Source organism: Stylophora pistillata, chromosome 13 (assembly GCF_964205215.1).
Source record: "Stylophora pistillata chromosome 13, jaStyPist1.2, whole genome shotgun sequence".
NCBI classification, from domain to species: Eukaryota; Metazoa; Cnidaria; class Anthozoa; order Scleractinia; family Pocilloporidae; genus Stylophora; species Stylophora pistillata.
In genome coordinates, this window is record NC_142531.1 from 9,758,055 (window position 1) to 9,774,009 (window position 15,955).

At 38.9% G+C, this 15,955-nt stretch overlaps 2 protein-coding genes across 4 annotated transcripts; both read left to right on the top strand.

Annotated features, from left to right (window-relative positions):
- The first annotated feature begins 834 nt into the window (after window positions 1–834).
- On the top strand, window positions 835–9,673 carry LOC111330142 (meprin A subunit alpha). 3 transcript variants are annotated; one of them, XM_088742583.1, is made up of 13 exons: window positions 835–1,107; window positions 2,316–2,372; window positions 3,199–3,390; window positions 4,563–4,677; window positions 5,149–5,336; window positions 5,634–5,852; window positions 6,295–6,477; window positions 6,946–7,125; window positions 7,388–7,537; window positions 7,623–7,879; window positions 8,266–8,347; window positions 8,671–8,816; window positions 9,396–9,673. In XM_088742583.1, the coding sequence occupies exons 1-13, from the start codon at window positions 1,017–1,019 to the stop codon at window positions 9,540–9,542; spliced, it is 2,007 nt and encodes a 668-aa protein (XP_088598709.1). In that variant the 5' UTR covers window positions 835–1,016; the 3' UTR covers window positions 9,543–9,673. The 3 variants fall into 3 exon arrangements, with proteins under 3 accessions (XP_088598709.1, XP_088598708.1, XP_022790684.2); XM_088742582.1 differs by having other exon boundaries at window positions 837–1,107; window positions 6,298–6,477; window positions 7,388–7,543; XM_022934949.2 differs by having other exon boundaries at window positions 839–1,107; window positions 7,388–7,543.
- A 1,854-nt stretch (window positions 9,674–11,527) lies between these two features.
- Window positions 11,528–15,491, top strand: LOC111330153 (uncharacterized). The gene is given in 2 exon segments (XM_022934964.2): window positions 11,528–13,630; window positions 13,633–15,491. Coding segments are annotated over 2 exon segments (2,184 nt in total). The 5' UTR covers window positions 11,528–11,988; the 3' UTR covers window positions 14,175–15,491.
- Window positions 15,492–15,955: the final 464 nt, after the last annotated feature.

Genomic DNA, 15,955 nt, shown 5'->3' on the forward strand with positions numbered 1-15,955 from the left:
TTTACTTTGGGATGGGGAGATTTTTCATACGGGGGTAATTTTCCAAGCAGTAGGTTTTTAAAGGTAACATAAAGGATAATGTGACTTTTTTCTGGGAGAAAAAAAGTAATCCTACGCACTGGAATTTGCTCGAATTGTTCATTTTATATTTTTTTAGCCGCAAATGTTCTTTCTAGTGCAACGTTGCCAAGATACGCTTAAGCAATGTTTATTTAATTACAAGAGATTTAACATTTAAAGATAACATTATTTTTGAATATTTGTGTTTTGCGTTATCGCGGCGTATTCCATTAAGCCATTTTTGCTGTTTCAACAAGGCTTAAAAAAAAAACCGGAAATATATGCAAACTTCCTGCAGAATACAACGGAAAGTGGTCAGCCACTTAAAAATATCCGCACAACAAATTGTAACTTAAGTGAGTGGTATTACGAAATTGCAAGTCAGATTCATTATTAGATACGGACATTTTTCTTGGTTTAATAAAACGTGTGAAGTATGCGCTGACTGAAAAGAGGACGCCTATCTAAACAAGATTTTCTCATGGATTTGCACAATGGGCAGATTTCACCTTTCAATCCCCACACTGCATAATCCCTTGGTTCTTTAGCCAACCATGCACGATTTCCAAGTCAAATGAAATTGATACGCCAGTGTCATCTTAAAACTGCGCTCGTTTCGTTCGATTTCCTCTGCTAAAAATAATAATGTAACGTAGGATAATTGTCTTAAGAGTCCTCTGTCCAATCATAGCTGGAATATGACGAGTATAGTAGAAAAATGTCACCTTTTCTATAGAGCTTTGTAAATCTCTGCTCATGTTGCTAAGGAATTACTATTATTATCTTGGGAAAATGGCATATGAGGCTACTGCTCTTAGAGGCAATAAAAGGTCGAGGAAATAAAGTGCGATCATCTTTCTGACGCTCGACCGATCAGAGAGAACGAGTAAGTAATAGCTTTACTGCATTCATGAGAAGATTGAAAAGTCTTTGGGTTTGGTACAACAGGAAAAATAATGGCCGCTGGAGCCGGTGTTTCTTTTGTTTGCATAGTTTTGTCTTCCATCCTTTACAGAAGCTCAGCTCTTCCTGCTGCCTTGCGATCAGGTAAGTATTCTCACATGAAGTTTTCTTTAGAAGATAAATTTCATGAGGGTTGGTAATTTTAACCAAAATCAAAATTACATTTAGGGAGCCATTTTTTTTTCAGTTGCCGGCACACTTAAATTAATCTTGTGAAAGAAAGTGTTAGATTTTCCGCTAGTCTCTTTTGCATTCAGACTAGTCTCCTTATTATTCGCACATTTACAAGAGAATCAATGACCAGGTACAGATTTTCTCCTAGTAATTTTTTTCTGGATTCTTCGACGTGCGATATTTTCTTTGTCTTTGAAAGTGCAGGGATAAGGACTTATCTAGCAAAGCTTATTTTTTCAAATAATAGTGTAATAACAGTCAAATCTTCATTAACTTTCTCAGTGCATGGTTGGCATTTTCAACAAGGTCTTGACATCTTCAACAAGAGAGCGTCCTGAGAATAATTATAAGAAGAAATAGATAAATAAAGCCAAGTAAAGAGAAAAAAAAAGTTCAAAGCTTAGCTTGATAAGTAGTCTACAAGCCATGGCAGAATTTGTGAATCTCCAGAAGTGGCATTCAGGGAGTTTATCAACCTTTTCAAGACAAACATTTTTGACAAGGGGAGCTGTAAAGAGACCAATAGCATACAGTGAAGGAACTGATCTAAAATTGAGTTTATTGCGCGAGCTGTTCAACCTGTCACCCTTAAATCACTAATAATCTGTGCGTGCATTCAGCTGTGATTAGTACAAGAGAAAACCAATTGTGTTTTCTTTAGCCTCATGGCAATATTATCAGAGACACGTTTATTAAGGCCACTCTCAAGCCTTCCGGAGCTGCGTTAAGTTTAAAATTGCACTGTAGAAACAGTACGACTCGCGCGTCCGATGAAGCGCGAGTAATTCCCACGTACTGTACGCGCGAAACACGCACGCATCGTCGAAGAGTCTACATATTTTGTTTTCTTTCTTCATAGTGTTCAAGTGTTGCGCTAGCGAAACCGTTTTGTTCTTCGTTTTCATCTCACTTTTTTGTTGTTACTAATTTTGCAACAGACAACACATGGTGCACATTGATTAACGTTGCCTTAGAGCAAGCAATTAGTATTGTGTTCCATACTTGACTCGTAAATAAAGCTTAAAGTTCGAGCTTCGTCTAGGCTGGCAGAGCCAGATCAGTTGGAGTAGAGAAAAAGAGGCTAATCCACCACTGTAGACACTCTTTCATCTTTTCAGTTAATAGAGAAAGTGAAGAAGAGGGAACATCAGGTCTTCTGGACAGAGCCAACAAAGGTTAAAAAATAGTTCAGCAGAGCGCTTTTCCATCGAGTGTCGTAAAACCAAAACCAAAGTTATCACAACAGCCAATAAGAAAGAGGGAAAATACATTTAAGAGCCAATGACAATCCAAAGTAAAAACACTGAACGAAACTGCCTAAAACGCGCGGGAAAACGCGGACGACCAAGTCGTGATTGGTTTTAGTTTTGAATCTGATTGGTTGGGAGAGTGGCGCGAGTTTTCTTAGACCAATCATCAAGCCGCGGAGTAAACCAAACCGATGAAATCTTGGATTACCCTCGACACTCAATTGAAAATCGCTTTAGTATATTATCAGTACTTGCTCAGTTACCGGTGCTGTCCCGTCATCAGCCTTCGCCCTCAACCACGTTTCAGCAAAGAGATAAAAAAAGCGAAAATTATTAATTTACTTTTGTATCTGTACAATGTGAATAATACAGAAATACAAGAGATAAATTGTTGTTTGAGGCGATTTTCATTATTTTACTTTTGTATCTGTTAAATGAGAACAGCAAAAAAAAAAAAAAAAATACGGAAGTAATAAAACTACCGTTTTAGCCGTAAAACCATTTTTTTGCTCATGCATCTGTAAGATGTGAGTTTGTGGAAACTATTTCATCTCGAGTACCGGCAGGAGCTCCTGGTACCGGTAACTAATTTTAACATAGTTGAAACATAATTGAATATTCTTCTTTTTATCTTGTTCACTAGATTTAACGACAACCGGTAACTAATTTTAACATAGTTGAAACATAATTAAATATTCTTCTTTTTATCATGTTTACTAGATTTAACGACAACTTTTGTCAAAAATTTCAGCGGTCACTAAATCTCTGTTTGAGGGTGATATCGAGTTATCCGCGTTTGATCTGAGGCTCGTAGACACGCGAGAAGAGGGTGATGTTGACGGTGAACTGGCGCCAAGTCGACAAAAAAGAAACGCTCATCGCAACAGAATGGTGCTATGGCAAGACAAAGTTGTTCCATATAAGTTTGATTCGAGTCTACCAGGTGAGAAGAAATCAGTAGAATGATGACAGGCATGATTCATGCTGAAGCATGGACCGTTAGTAAGAAGAGTACATAGTACCTTGACAAAAATTGAGTAGACAACTACAAAAATTGAGTAGACAACTCGTCGAGAAAGTTTGTCTTACAAAAGCGTAAATGTGTACACAATACTTCTCAATGGGCTTTACGAGTGATAGTTACCTACGCTTGCCTTATTAAGGTTCCTGTGAAAAAGATGATCGATGGTATGAGAGCTAACTAGTTTTCCGTTTTCGGTCTAAGACAGCGTCAGCGAAACTCGACCAGTTAAAGACAAACAGAGCACGCTTCGACAGAGCGTTATGAAACCTAAAACCAAAGTAATCCAGAAAGCCTTTTAGAGTACAGGAAAATGTCACTAGCAACAGATGAGAACTCAAAGTAAAGACTTGAAAACTGCTCCTAGCGCGGAAAAGCGATTGATGAAGTCGCAGCAGTCGTAATGAATTTGGTTCTGAATCTGATTGGCCGAAAACTGGCGCAAGATTTCTGGACCAATCACATAGTGAAGTAAAGAAAAACTTTCTTATACCATTAACCACAAGACCTAAAGTTATTTGCTATCCCTCTTGCACACCTCATATAGTAAAAGCGAATGAGGGAGTGTCATTAACCCTTTGATCCCTAAGTGTGAGTACCTAAATTCTCCTTACAATAGCACCTCTTAATCACACATTAAGTTCATGAGAATATGGGAAATGATCATTTATTTCTTTTTTTTTATTTATCTATTTATTTTTTGATCTAGTCAAGCGCGCGCTATTTACATCTTTCGCGTTTTTAACATTCAAATGTAACGTAAGCCCTGCCACGTGGTTTTTAACGTACCTTAATTTAAATTCAAATGTACAACAGTTAAATGCTCATTTGCAACTGAAGATGACATGAGAATGTCGAAACATGTCTTGTAAATTTAAACTCAAAGTTGTTGTTTCTTTTTTGAGGGAAATGATCATCAATTAATGAAGCTCTTGATTGTTAAACTAATTCTCCTAGTCAGCACCTTAGGGAAAGTATCTGGAGTTAAAGGAGCAAGTCTCTCCATATGCATCTGGCGTAATGGTGGAAATTCTCTTAGCCAATGACAGTAATCCTCGGAATATGAAAACTGAAGGATTTTTTTTTTCTTACAGCTGACTATCAGATTGCTGCACACGAAGCTATGGACGAATTCCAAAATCACACTTGTTTAACGTTTGTTGAGAGAACCAAGGAGCCAAACTGGCTACTTTTTGTACATAAAGATGGGTAAGGAATTTAGATTGGTTTTAAATCTGGTTTTGCTAAACACAATAACGTTTACAGGACTAAACAGAACCTAAAAATCATAGTGCACATTGAGTTTCAATGTCAGAGCAACTTGTTCGAGCACAGGTGGAATAGAGTTTGTCTTAAAAAAAAGTGTCAGTTTAAGACCTATTCCTTGAAGCCTTTGTTCAGCGAGGAAGCATTTATACCGAGCAAACAGTTCTCCAGTGCAGTCACTTCGATGTAAACAGTAATTCAAAACATCTCAACATGAATACTTCTGCTGTAAGGTTGGCATTAAAGCTCGATCTCATTGAGAGTCTGTAACTTGACAGTTCTTGACTTTGTCCAGCTCAGTAAGAGAGCTGTCTCCGTAAACTTTTACTGCCAAAGAAGTAATTGTCGTAGTTGCCTAAAACCTACGGCACAAAAAAAAAAAAATCACACTTCAAAAAATGTCGTTTTTTTTAGATGCTGGTCTAGTGTGGGTAAAAAATACTGGAGAGTGAACTATGGACAAGAAGTTTCCCTGGGCAGCGGTTGTAATCACAAAGGGACCATAATGCATGAAATAATGCACGCAGTTGGTTTCTGGCACGAGCAGTCGCGACCTGACAGAAACCAGTATGTAGAAGTACTCTGGGAAAATATTGTAAAAGGTACTTTATAAAGTGCTTTCCCTTGTCTTTAATCATAACGTCGAGCTTTAGATAATTATATTTGAATTATTCTCCCTACGTGAATAAAATCGTTTGTTGCTGCCAAATGTTCGTTGCGTAGGGTTTTGTTTTATCAGAATGTTCAAGGTGTCTGTGCAGTGGTCTTAAATCTATTAGTGTTGTTATCTAGATATTTGACTTAACATTGCGAGCTTTTTCACTTATTAATAACTTTTTTAGATATACCCTAAGACATACGCCTGAAGCAATGCTCTTTAAATCTGTGTTTAACTTCAGGCGAGGCACACAACTTCAACAAATACGATCGAGGCAAGATTGACACTCTTCAGGTGCCATACGATTATGACAGCATAATGCATTACGGCACTGACGGGTTCTCCAAGAATGGAAAACCTACCCTGAGGTCGATCCGGGACCCTTCAAGATCCCTTGGTCAGAGAAATGGCTTCACGGCGTTGGACATACAAGAAATCAATGCTCTTTACGAATGCGGCAGTAAGTCACTTGATTAGTGTTAAATTGCTTATTAAAGTAACCTGCTCTGAAGAGGCATCGTTGAATTATCGTTCAATCAATGCTTAGAAACCAGCTTTTACTTGCATTCTCCTTTTCGCTTGTTCAGTAGGGAAGTTAATAAACTTCGAGAAGTGAATCCAGGGGTCTCGTTGGTGTGTGAGCTTTGATTTCGCAATTATTTTTTTCTTTGTCATCAGAGCGTTAGGAAAACGACAGACATGACCAAAGTATCTTAGATATTGGCTCCTGATCACATACTGATAGGTTGATAAACAGCATTAACGATATAAGAAAATGGTTCATAGCCCTACCACAGCAGCACATGAGGAACCTGCAAAGCAACTGCAGCCCATTGAATGTATGTCTGCATTTCGTATGAAGTAGTAATCGTGGACAACTTTATCTAATCCTGATGTCATAGTAGGTGGTATAAATTCAAGCAAGCCTGGATGGAGTAGTTGGTCAGAGTATGGACCCTGCAGTTCCAGATGCAGAAAGACTCGACAAAGATTCTGTGCTTCTGCAAACAAGGATGTAGACTGTCCAGGCCAGTCATATGGAGTAGAAACAGAAGAGGTGGCCTGTAGTGATCAGGAATGCAAAGGTGAGCGAGTAATCATGGGAAGTGTTGGGATTGTCTGTGTTAAAGAGTTGCGAAGGTTTCACCCAGAAAATGCTCAGGTTCGCTGGATTGGTAAAATACACGATATGTTCGTCTCGGGGCGGATAGAGTCGATACCCTAAGTAGACTTAGTACGGTAAACTTACTCTTTGTTATTCAAGAACTGAGTAAAAGTTTTTCTTCCTGTTTCATCGAATAGTAAAATGAACCGATGGATTTTGCGCAGGGAGTTTATGAGCAATCTCAGCTACGTAACTCTTCTCCCAGGGTAACGTCATCTTTGCTCAGTCACTGTACATTGCCAATCACTATAATGTAGGGAACAATCACGAAAGAGAAAGAAATCATATCAACTTCCTTGTATAAGAAATCGTACCCAAAATGTTAAGCAAAGAATGATCACATGTCACTGTAATATCTCACAAAGATGCAATTTAATGCACGTTACAGCCCCCATAGACGGTCACTGGGGACGCTGGTCAGCATGGAGTACTTGCAGCAAGACCTGTGGAAATGGGACTAAAGTTAGATCTCGTCAATGTGATGATCCAACCCCGGCTAATTCAGGAAAATCCTGCTCTGGAGATGATAAACAACAGGGAGCTTGTGTAAAAAGGAGGTGTGGTTTAGGTGAGTAATAAAGACTGTAACGCACCTCGTTTCGTTACCACTGACAATCATTGAAGAAGTAAGCATCTCGCACTGAATGTGAGAGTAAATTTTAGAGCTCAGTCTACCTATGTGACCCTGCTGAGGTTCGTTGGTCTATCTAGGGTGCATCACAAGGGAATAGTGCTAACCTTAGATGTAAATTTGTTATATTACAGTCTAGATTTACAAGCAAAACTACTGAGCATCTAGGGAATAATGAGTGATTTCCTACTTTGAACAGGCCCTCATGACTGTGACTTTGACTTCGATGCGGATGGATTCTGCCGTTGGTCCAACGTCCCAGTTTATAGTAGTGACAGATTTAAGTGGCAGAGAGGATCTGGTGCAACACCAAGCAGTAACACTGGGCCTTCCGCAGACCACACGACAGGTGCAGGTATGAAGATCTTGTTCATGTAAGTATCTATGTTATATATGAATAACGTTATCTATACGTCATATTTGCCGCACTCCAGGCAGCTATCTTTACGTCGAGACTTCCAGTCCTGCTCAAGAGGGTGATCAGGCTAGGTTACTCAGCGAGCAATTCCGAGCAACCGAAGGCCAGTGTTTATCATTTTGGTACCACATGTACGGCTCATCAACCGGAACCCTAAATGTCCACATCTTGGATAAGGACGGCACGTCAAACATTGTTTGGTCCAAGTCCGGTGACCAGGGAGATCAGTGGAGAGAAGCTAAGTTAACACTTGAAAGTAAAGTGCAATTTAAGGTAAGATAATGGATTTCTTTATCCGCGAGGTATTCGTAACACTCAAAAAAACTTTACCCATCAGCATCATGATTTTCAATCTTATAAATTATCAAGACGAGTTTGCGATCTTACAGAGTTCTTAAAATAAGGAGTCCATTGACACCTCCACACGTCACGGCTTCACTGCACCTTTAAAAGCCACGAGTGATCAAGACAGAATTTCTCCCAGGAACATCAAAAGAGAAAAATGTATTAAGGGGTTATCTAATACCAAATTCTCCAAACTAACATCATAAGAATTGTATGGCAGACAGTAAGGAGAACTGCGAATTACAAATGAGATCTTGGGAGTGAAAGGGTTGAAAAAAAAAGGGATACTTTCACCGATATGAATGATCCGCCAGGTTTTCATCGAAGCCATCAGAGGAAAGAGCTTCCGAGGTGATATTGGACTTGATGATATTCGCTTTACTGAGGGGCCATGCAGTAAGTTTTCAAACTAGTTTCTGTTTTCATATTATCGGGTTAGCAGGTTTTGTTTCTCCCTGTAGGAAATTACAGATAATCATGCCGGGCTGTACTTGTTTTAGTAAAGCTATTACGATGCGTTCAAGTGGCCCCATTAAGTTTAGAATTTGTTTCAAAGTTGTTATAATGCAGTAAAAAGATTTAGAGAGGTACAACCGCGCTTGGGAAGATGGTTTTGATGTATCAATAAGTTCCTCTCATATAAAATTAAATGTAGAGGACAGATTAAGAGAGGAGAAAATTAAAGGGTGTTCTATTATATCTGCCATTATTCATTACAGTGGAAGAAGTCGGCTGCTTCAAAGATCACACGAAGAATCGAGCTCTTCCAACAATGCTGAAAAACTTGCGGCCCGAGATAGATTGGTATCATCTGGAAAAAACCATTCAGAAGTGTGCTCTACTAACAAAACAGCACGGTTATCAGGCAAGTTCCCCTTTCAATTGTGAATCTTCATTTCGCTGCCTAAGGCGAAACTGTCCAATTCAAGTTTTGAATTAAGTCACCTTAACGTAGGTTCCCTTGAATTTGTGTGTAAATCCATGCTATTTACTAGGTGGAGGTCTGTACGATAAAAACTGTGCCCACGTCTTAAATACCGTCCGAAAGTCGAGGGCTGTACGCTTTACTGAGAGCACAGTTTTCCCCCATACGGACCAGCCCACACCGGTGAACAGCTTGATTTTTTTTCTGCTGATGCGCTTTTGCCCGGACTGTGGTCCGTATTGTCACGAGCGTGCGATTCGCTGATCAGATTCAAGGATTTCAGATACCGACCTGATGGGTGCTACAGAAAAAGTAACCTCCTCCTTTTTCACTACCCACGGCTTCAGTTTTACTTCCTCGATTTGTTAAACGTATTTTCCCTTATAATTTGGATATATCAACAAAGTTGAAGTGGTAGATTGGCCACCGTAACGATTACAAAAGCTGACGTTTCGAGCGTTAGCCCTTCGTCCGAGTATTTTCCCTCAGTTGAGGCTTTGTATTATTTTTCCTCCTCAGGTTTTTGCTATTCAGTTTTACGCCGAATGCTGGAGTGGAGATACGTCCCTAGTGCAATATGATCGCTGGGGTGCAGCTGACAAATCCAAATGTCCGTTTGGAGTTGGAGCAGCGAATATAAATGCTGTTTACAGACTTCTGTCTTGAATGCAAGGATAAAAGATTTTCTCGTGTCATAAATGATCTGTCACTGTCGTTAGTATTGGTAATGCAAATAGTAAAATATCAAGAAATATCAAGAGATTATAATAAACTCTTGCGTGAGAAATGAAAATCAACGAGAATGTGTTCCTCGTGAACATGGTTGGGAAAAGAAGTGTCTTCGTTTCAGAACCGAAATGAAAATACTTCGTTTAGGTTTGAGGGCCTCAACTACTCCACTTTACTCTACCCCCCTTGAGAGTATGTCATCACGCTTTGGGGGAAGCTTCACTGCTGATCACTTATTTCGTAGGAACCTTGTCGCTTTTTGTTCATATCAAAATGGGTCAGACATTACTCTGTGAATGGTTAAAAACATCAGACTAGCGTTCTGATTGTATTAGCTTGTTGCGGGAAGAGCATATTTTCGCTGATTCCAAGCGCTACAATTCAGATTTAGAAATGGACATTAAAACGTAGCTAGCTGGTATGATGTTCATATCAAGATGGATGCGCGTCAGATCGGTAGGATCTTTTCGAAGACTCGATAACAACAGACAAATCAGAAAATTCCTTTCCATGCAATCGAAAAAAACACTGATCCATGCTTTTGTATCTTTGCACCTTGATTGCTGTAACGAGCTTCTTGTTCAGAACGCCCAGGGATTTTCCACATTACTAGCTCTAGCTCTGGTTCACCTATACTGACTTCCTATAACATTCAGATCCCATTGCCTCTTTTTATTTTCGAATCGTTCAGGAATCTAAGTCCGCTCTAAACCTGCCTCTAATCATCAGGCTCTTTGCTCGTCAATACAATCTCTGCTCTATGCTTGGGGATTGCCGGCGCCTTCGAATTCTCTCATACCCCTCATGTTTTATGGAACCCATTGTCCTTATCAATCAGAACCTGAAGCAGTCTCGCCACTTTGAAAAACAACTAAACCTTTCTTTTCGGAAAGCTTCTCGTAATATTAATAGTGACAAACAATTAATTTCTCCCTTCAATATCACCCCTAATCACACAATGAGGCCACGAGAATTAAAGAAAATGATCACCAACTGAAGTAAATCTTGATGTTTAGATAAACTTTCCTTGTAAGTACCATAGGAACTGTCTAGATAACAGTATGGAGAATTTGCATACTGATGTTAGGGTGTACAGGGTAAGGGGGGGGGGGGGGGCTATTCGAGGCGACTAGTCCAGCTATAATGATATGTAAATGTCATACCTTTAAGTTTTTCTTTTTTCTTGCGAAATGCATTGCTATTAATACGAGTGTGAAAATGTAGTCGAGTCTTCACGAAAGCGGCCGGATGTTCCTATTATAGTGCTATTATATTATATTTTGTAGATTACAAACTCTTGAATCCTTGTTAGGCATCCAAAGAGTCCCATTCAAATTGTTCCTATTTATATTTTTTTCCCATTGTAATCGGCGTTCCGGTTTCTTCTTTTCTGTCGGGAATGGGAATAATTTGAAGGGTGGCTGGCAGTCACACATACTTGAGCCATTTTTCCAACCATGAAGTACACAGGTCGTAGCAGCCCATTTTCCTAGCCTTTGTCCACTGTTAGGACAGCCTATAACTACACAGTTTCGGTGGCCAAATGCCATCGACAAAGTATCTGTATTAGAACAAAAGAAGTACAAGGTAAGTAAGAGAGGAAGCAAAAATCAAACTCGTAGCTTCTCAAATCGACTACACTCTAACACCAAAATCGTTAGAATGACGCTGCCAAAAAGGAATGAAAAATCAGCTCACCTTTAAAATACCTTCGATTTGGTTTTCCAATATTCCCTCACGTATAATTCGGCTCAGAACAAGGGCTTTCCTGCGTAAAAAGTCACTGAATCCAAGTCACTCTATGTATTCGAATGTGGCGAAGCTGCAAGTTGATGCCCACTTTTTTGAGCCCGCGTGCCCACAACGCCGTGCGATTCAACAGGAAGTCTGGAACTCCTGATACATGCTGTGAAAATATATTCCACTCCTCACGAAAGCGGCCGGATGTTTCAATTATAGTGCTATTATATTCACCTAACCTTGGACTTGTTTTGACAGCATGTCAGACATCTAATTATAACTACAAAAAAATTAACTCTCCTTGATTCCTTACCAAAACTGAGATCTATGGGAACATTTTAATCCAATCGTTTGTTCACAAGTTTAGGAATTGTAAGATGGCTTTTAGAGAGATATTCAAGCGGTTGTGTAGCTTACGATTTGGGGTGAGTCGTTAGAGACAATTCCGAATTCCGAGAAATGCAATGAAGCATGACCTATTTTCTTGGTATATGAACAAAAATAGAGACAGTTACGTAAGTTCACTCTTGCGTTGTTTCGGTGTTTTGTTTTTTTTTCAAAATTTATGCTTACCACCGTTGCAAATGATTTTTGGCGGCCATTTCGCAACTGATCACTTACTGGCTACCTCGCGGCGTCAGTCATGGAAACTAAACCCTTGATTTCCAACCTTCAAAATCTTCGCACGGAAGTAACTTGTCCAAAGTGCAAAGCTCTATATGCTGAGCCAAAAAGGCTGCCATGTGATCACAGCTTTTGCACGCGTTGTTTAGAAGATACTCTACAATCAAGTGACCGCCATGATACCTTTACATGTCCCGATCCTGAGTGCAAGACAGAAATTAGAGTTCCAAGCTGTGGAGATCTTAAGGAGCTTCCCACTAACTTCCACCTTTTAAACCTGATAGATGTCTTGGCCATTAAAGAACACGATAGTGTAGGAGTGAAATGTGGAAACTGCGACAAAACAAGAAACCAGAGTTTGTACTGCTTCCAATGCTGCTCATTCTGGTGTAACGAGTGTATCACTGGGCATAATATCATACGGGCTAACAAAGAACACCGTGTGTTGGCTCTCCAAGACTTTCAGGATCACGACATCGAGGATGTTAAAAAGAGGCCTGCATTTTGTCAAATAGAGAATCACAAGGCCGAAAAGTTAAAGTTCTTTTGCAAGAAATGTGACGTTGCCATTTGCCAAACGTGTATAGGGGCATTACATGACGGCCATCCCAAGGTACCTTTAGAGGAGACTGCAAACGGACTAAAGTCGAAGTTCGAGTCTGCAATTAAATTCCACCATAAAAGCATAAAGAAGAATATGTCTGACATAGCAATAATCAAAAAGGATTGTGGAAAGATTCAAGATCACTCCAAAGAATTAAAGAGAAGAGCGGAGCGGTACGTCGAAGGCATAATCGCTGTTCTTGAAGAGAAGAAGCAGAAAATAGTTGTTGACGTTGATAAAAAAGTGGCATTGTCAACTCAGCGTCTTGAGCAGGAAAAAGATGAGATTGAATGCCAAGTAAATACAAAACGTTTAGCACTTGACAAAACTGAGAATCGTTTAAAACAATACCCAGACGCAGATATATTGCAACAAGAAACTTTTTTTGAAAAATTGCTGCAACTTGAAGAAAAATTTTGCCATGACAACTCAGTTGCTACTAATAATGAACGATTTTGCGAGATAAATTTCAGGGGAAATCAAAACCTATTCGATATTGTGAAAGCTGAACAAATCGGTTCCCTTGAACATGAAAGAACAGCATCAGTCCCCAGCTCTGTTAAAAGTCAAAATGCACTCAGAACAAGTAATGTCGAAGACTGGCAATCACAACAGCAACGCGATAAAGAGCAGGATGATTCCTTCATTTGCCATGGTAATGATGGTGCGACGAAGGTTCCCGCGGCTCAAGATGACAATGATCCTCGCTACAAAATCAGCGAATTAACCCCTGCTCACGTAAGGCCCAGCCAGTTTGAACTAGACTTTTGTTTTGGAGAAAAAGGTGCTTCGGACAGAATGTTTAACTACCCCTGGGGTGTAGCAGTTAACAAACGTGACGAATTAGCAGTTACATATCATGGAGGCCGAGATCATGAGGTCGGGCGGGTTCATGTATTCACCAGCGATGGCACACACTTACGATCCTTTGGCGCGAAGGGTGTCAAACACGGAGAATTTAACTGTCCCAGGGGCATAATTTTTGACAAGAATGGAAATATCATGGTCGTGGACAATGGTAACCATCGTGTTCAGTTGTTTAGTGAGCAGGGTGAGTACTAAGCCAGTTTGGTGCGAAAGGAACTCGCATTCATCAACTTAACTATCCGCTTGGTTTATCCTTAGAAGATGACGATAGTATCATTGTCACTGATGAAGAAAACAAAGTAGTTAAGATATTTTCTAGCAATGGCACTCTCTTGCGTAAAATTGGTCGAAGGGGTTGTTTTAACTATCCTTTTCACTGTGTTCAGTATGGTGGCAAATATTATGTGTCAGACCAAAACAAACATTGTGTCATGGTGTTTGACAGCGATGGCACTTATCGATCTAAATTTGGGAAAAAAGGTGAAAGTGACGGTGATTTTAATAAGCCCCGTTGTTTGGCGGTGAATAAGGCAGGAAACCTGATGGTCTGTGATTCTATGAATCACAGAATTCAAGTATTTGACTTAAATGGAAATTTTGTGTCCAAGTTTGGAACAGTGGGTACAGGCCCAGGGCAATTTAATGAACCAGTCTCCTTAGCAGTCTTAAGTGATGGAAGGATAGTTGTCACAGACTTCCGGAATCATCGCATTCAGATATTCAAGTCAATATGATATCGACTTTATATCACCGCGGGAAGCCTTATGCACACTTTTGTCATTCGGGGGGAGTTTAATATACCAGTTTCTTTGGGCTTGTTAAGAAATGCAAATATTGTAGTCACTGACTTTGGTAACCATCTGATTCAGATATTTAAGTCAATATGATATCAAGTTGCTCTATTTGCACAAAATTTGGACAAGCCCCAAAGTCAAAATGGTGCCGTCAAAATTACCTTAACCTTAGTTTACAGAAACAAGTGGATGGCTGGCTACAGCAACTTCATCTCATTGACTTGAATATCTGAGTTTGAAGAAATTAGTCCTTATGGGTTAGAAAAAATGTCGCTTGCTAAAAATGCTTAGGTTTTCTGAATAGAAATTTGTATCAAAGTAATGTATTTACTGCTCCAACTTGTATCTAAATAGTGCCTGGCCCAGTCAAATACACCACCAAAAGGTTACTAGCTAAGGTTGTTAGTTGTTTAAATTTTCAACAGTTTGTGTTGCATTACTGATTTAGGACAATTTGGATCTTGACACATTTAACTAAGAAAATGTAAAAGGTGTGAATAGGCAAGAATTGGGAACAAATCCTGATCTTACATTTTTTCTTAAACATTATGTAATTTATAAAGTTTAGTCAAGGGGGAGAAGGGTTTTTTTGCATGGTGCGGGATCAAGTGTTTTTAATTTTCCTGATCTGTTAATTACTAAACCATGTGAACTGTATGTATTTTTTGCTTTTCCAGATATTTGAACGTTAAAGTTGTTTAACCAATTTCGTGTAATGCATTATTTCTACTTATTTCCACAGGATTCCGCCTTACCCCCTCCCCCCCCACCTCTTAATAATTATGGGTTTTTGAGATGACAAAAAAGTGGGTGGGTTGTAATTTAATGAAATATTCATTACCTGAAAGAAAAGATGCTTGTTGATCATATTAAGCAACAAAGCGCGTGACGGCAATCTCAGACAGAAGTCAAAACATTTCTTTTCTGCCACTTAAAGCTAATTAGGACCTTTTGGAATGAAAATCTTTCTTTAAAGAAGTGGCACTTCTTTATTCAGGATCCATCTTTGTTAGATTAAAATGCAAAATATATATCATAGGATTTAAAATACTGCCAACCAAATAAAAAAGCTCAAGGCTTATCCTTAGAAACCATGACCTATCTTATTAGATAATTTTTCAAGCATTTGTAATCATAAGTAAGATGTTGTTGTTATTCATCATTAATTTTACGTATCTACATGTTTATGGAAGTATTTCAAAACTGGTTTTACCACATGTTTGTATAAAATATTAATAAAAGCTATATTGACATGAATCATTTGAGTGTAGACATGCTATAGAAGGGAGGGAGAAAGGAGTCATACAGGTATCCCCAACCATTTCATTGCACCCATCAATATTTAAGTTGTACTTTAAATATATGTAAATTAGTTCTGTTAATATCTCCATGAACAACAAATATGTATAAACAACTCTTTAAAAAAAATCAGATATCTAGTTCTAGCAGCTAGTGTATCTCACAACTTAAAAAGCACCAAGTTTATAGGATATTTTGGTAAAATCTTAACCATCTACTAAGAGTTTTTGGATTAAAAGTTGGTATGGAGAAAGTTTATGGATTCAGAAAAGGTATATGGCACTTTGATTTTTAATTGGACTAAAAGCACATTTGCGTTCACTCAGGTTTTCTGTTAGAAAGAAACTTTGTTTTTTTGTGCCTGCATTTACCTAAGTTTTTATGGATTTATTAGTTTATTCTTCAACTGTTTCGTCTTGGTA

What these genes read in the sequence shown, in the direction of transcription:
- LOC111330142 (XM_022934949.2), top strand. Translation starts at nt 1,017, where the DNA reads ATGGCCGCTGGAGCCGGTGTTTCTTTTGTTTGCATAGTTTTGTCTTCC. An exon ending in TCCTGCTGCCTTGCGATCAG is followed by an intron (nt 1,108 to 2,315) that starts GTAAGTATTCTC and finishes TCATCTTTTCAG; the next exon opens with TTAATAGAGAAAGTGAAGAA. An exon ending in TAGTGATCAGGAATGCAAAG is followed by an intron (nt 6,478 to 6,945) that starts GTGAGCGAGTAA and finishes TGCACGTTACAG; the next exon opens with CCCCCATAGACGGTCACTGG.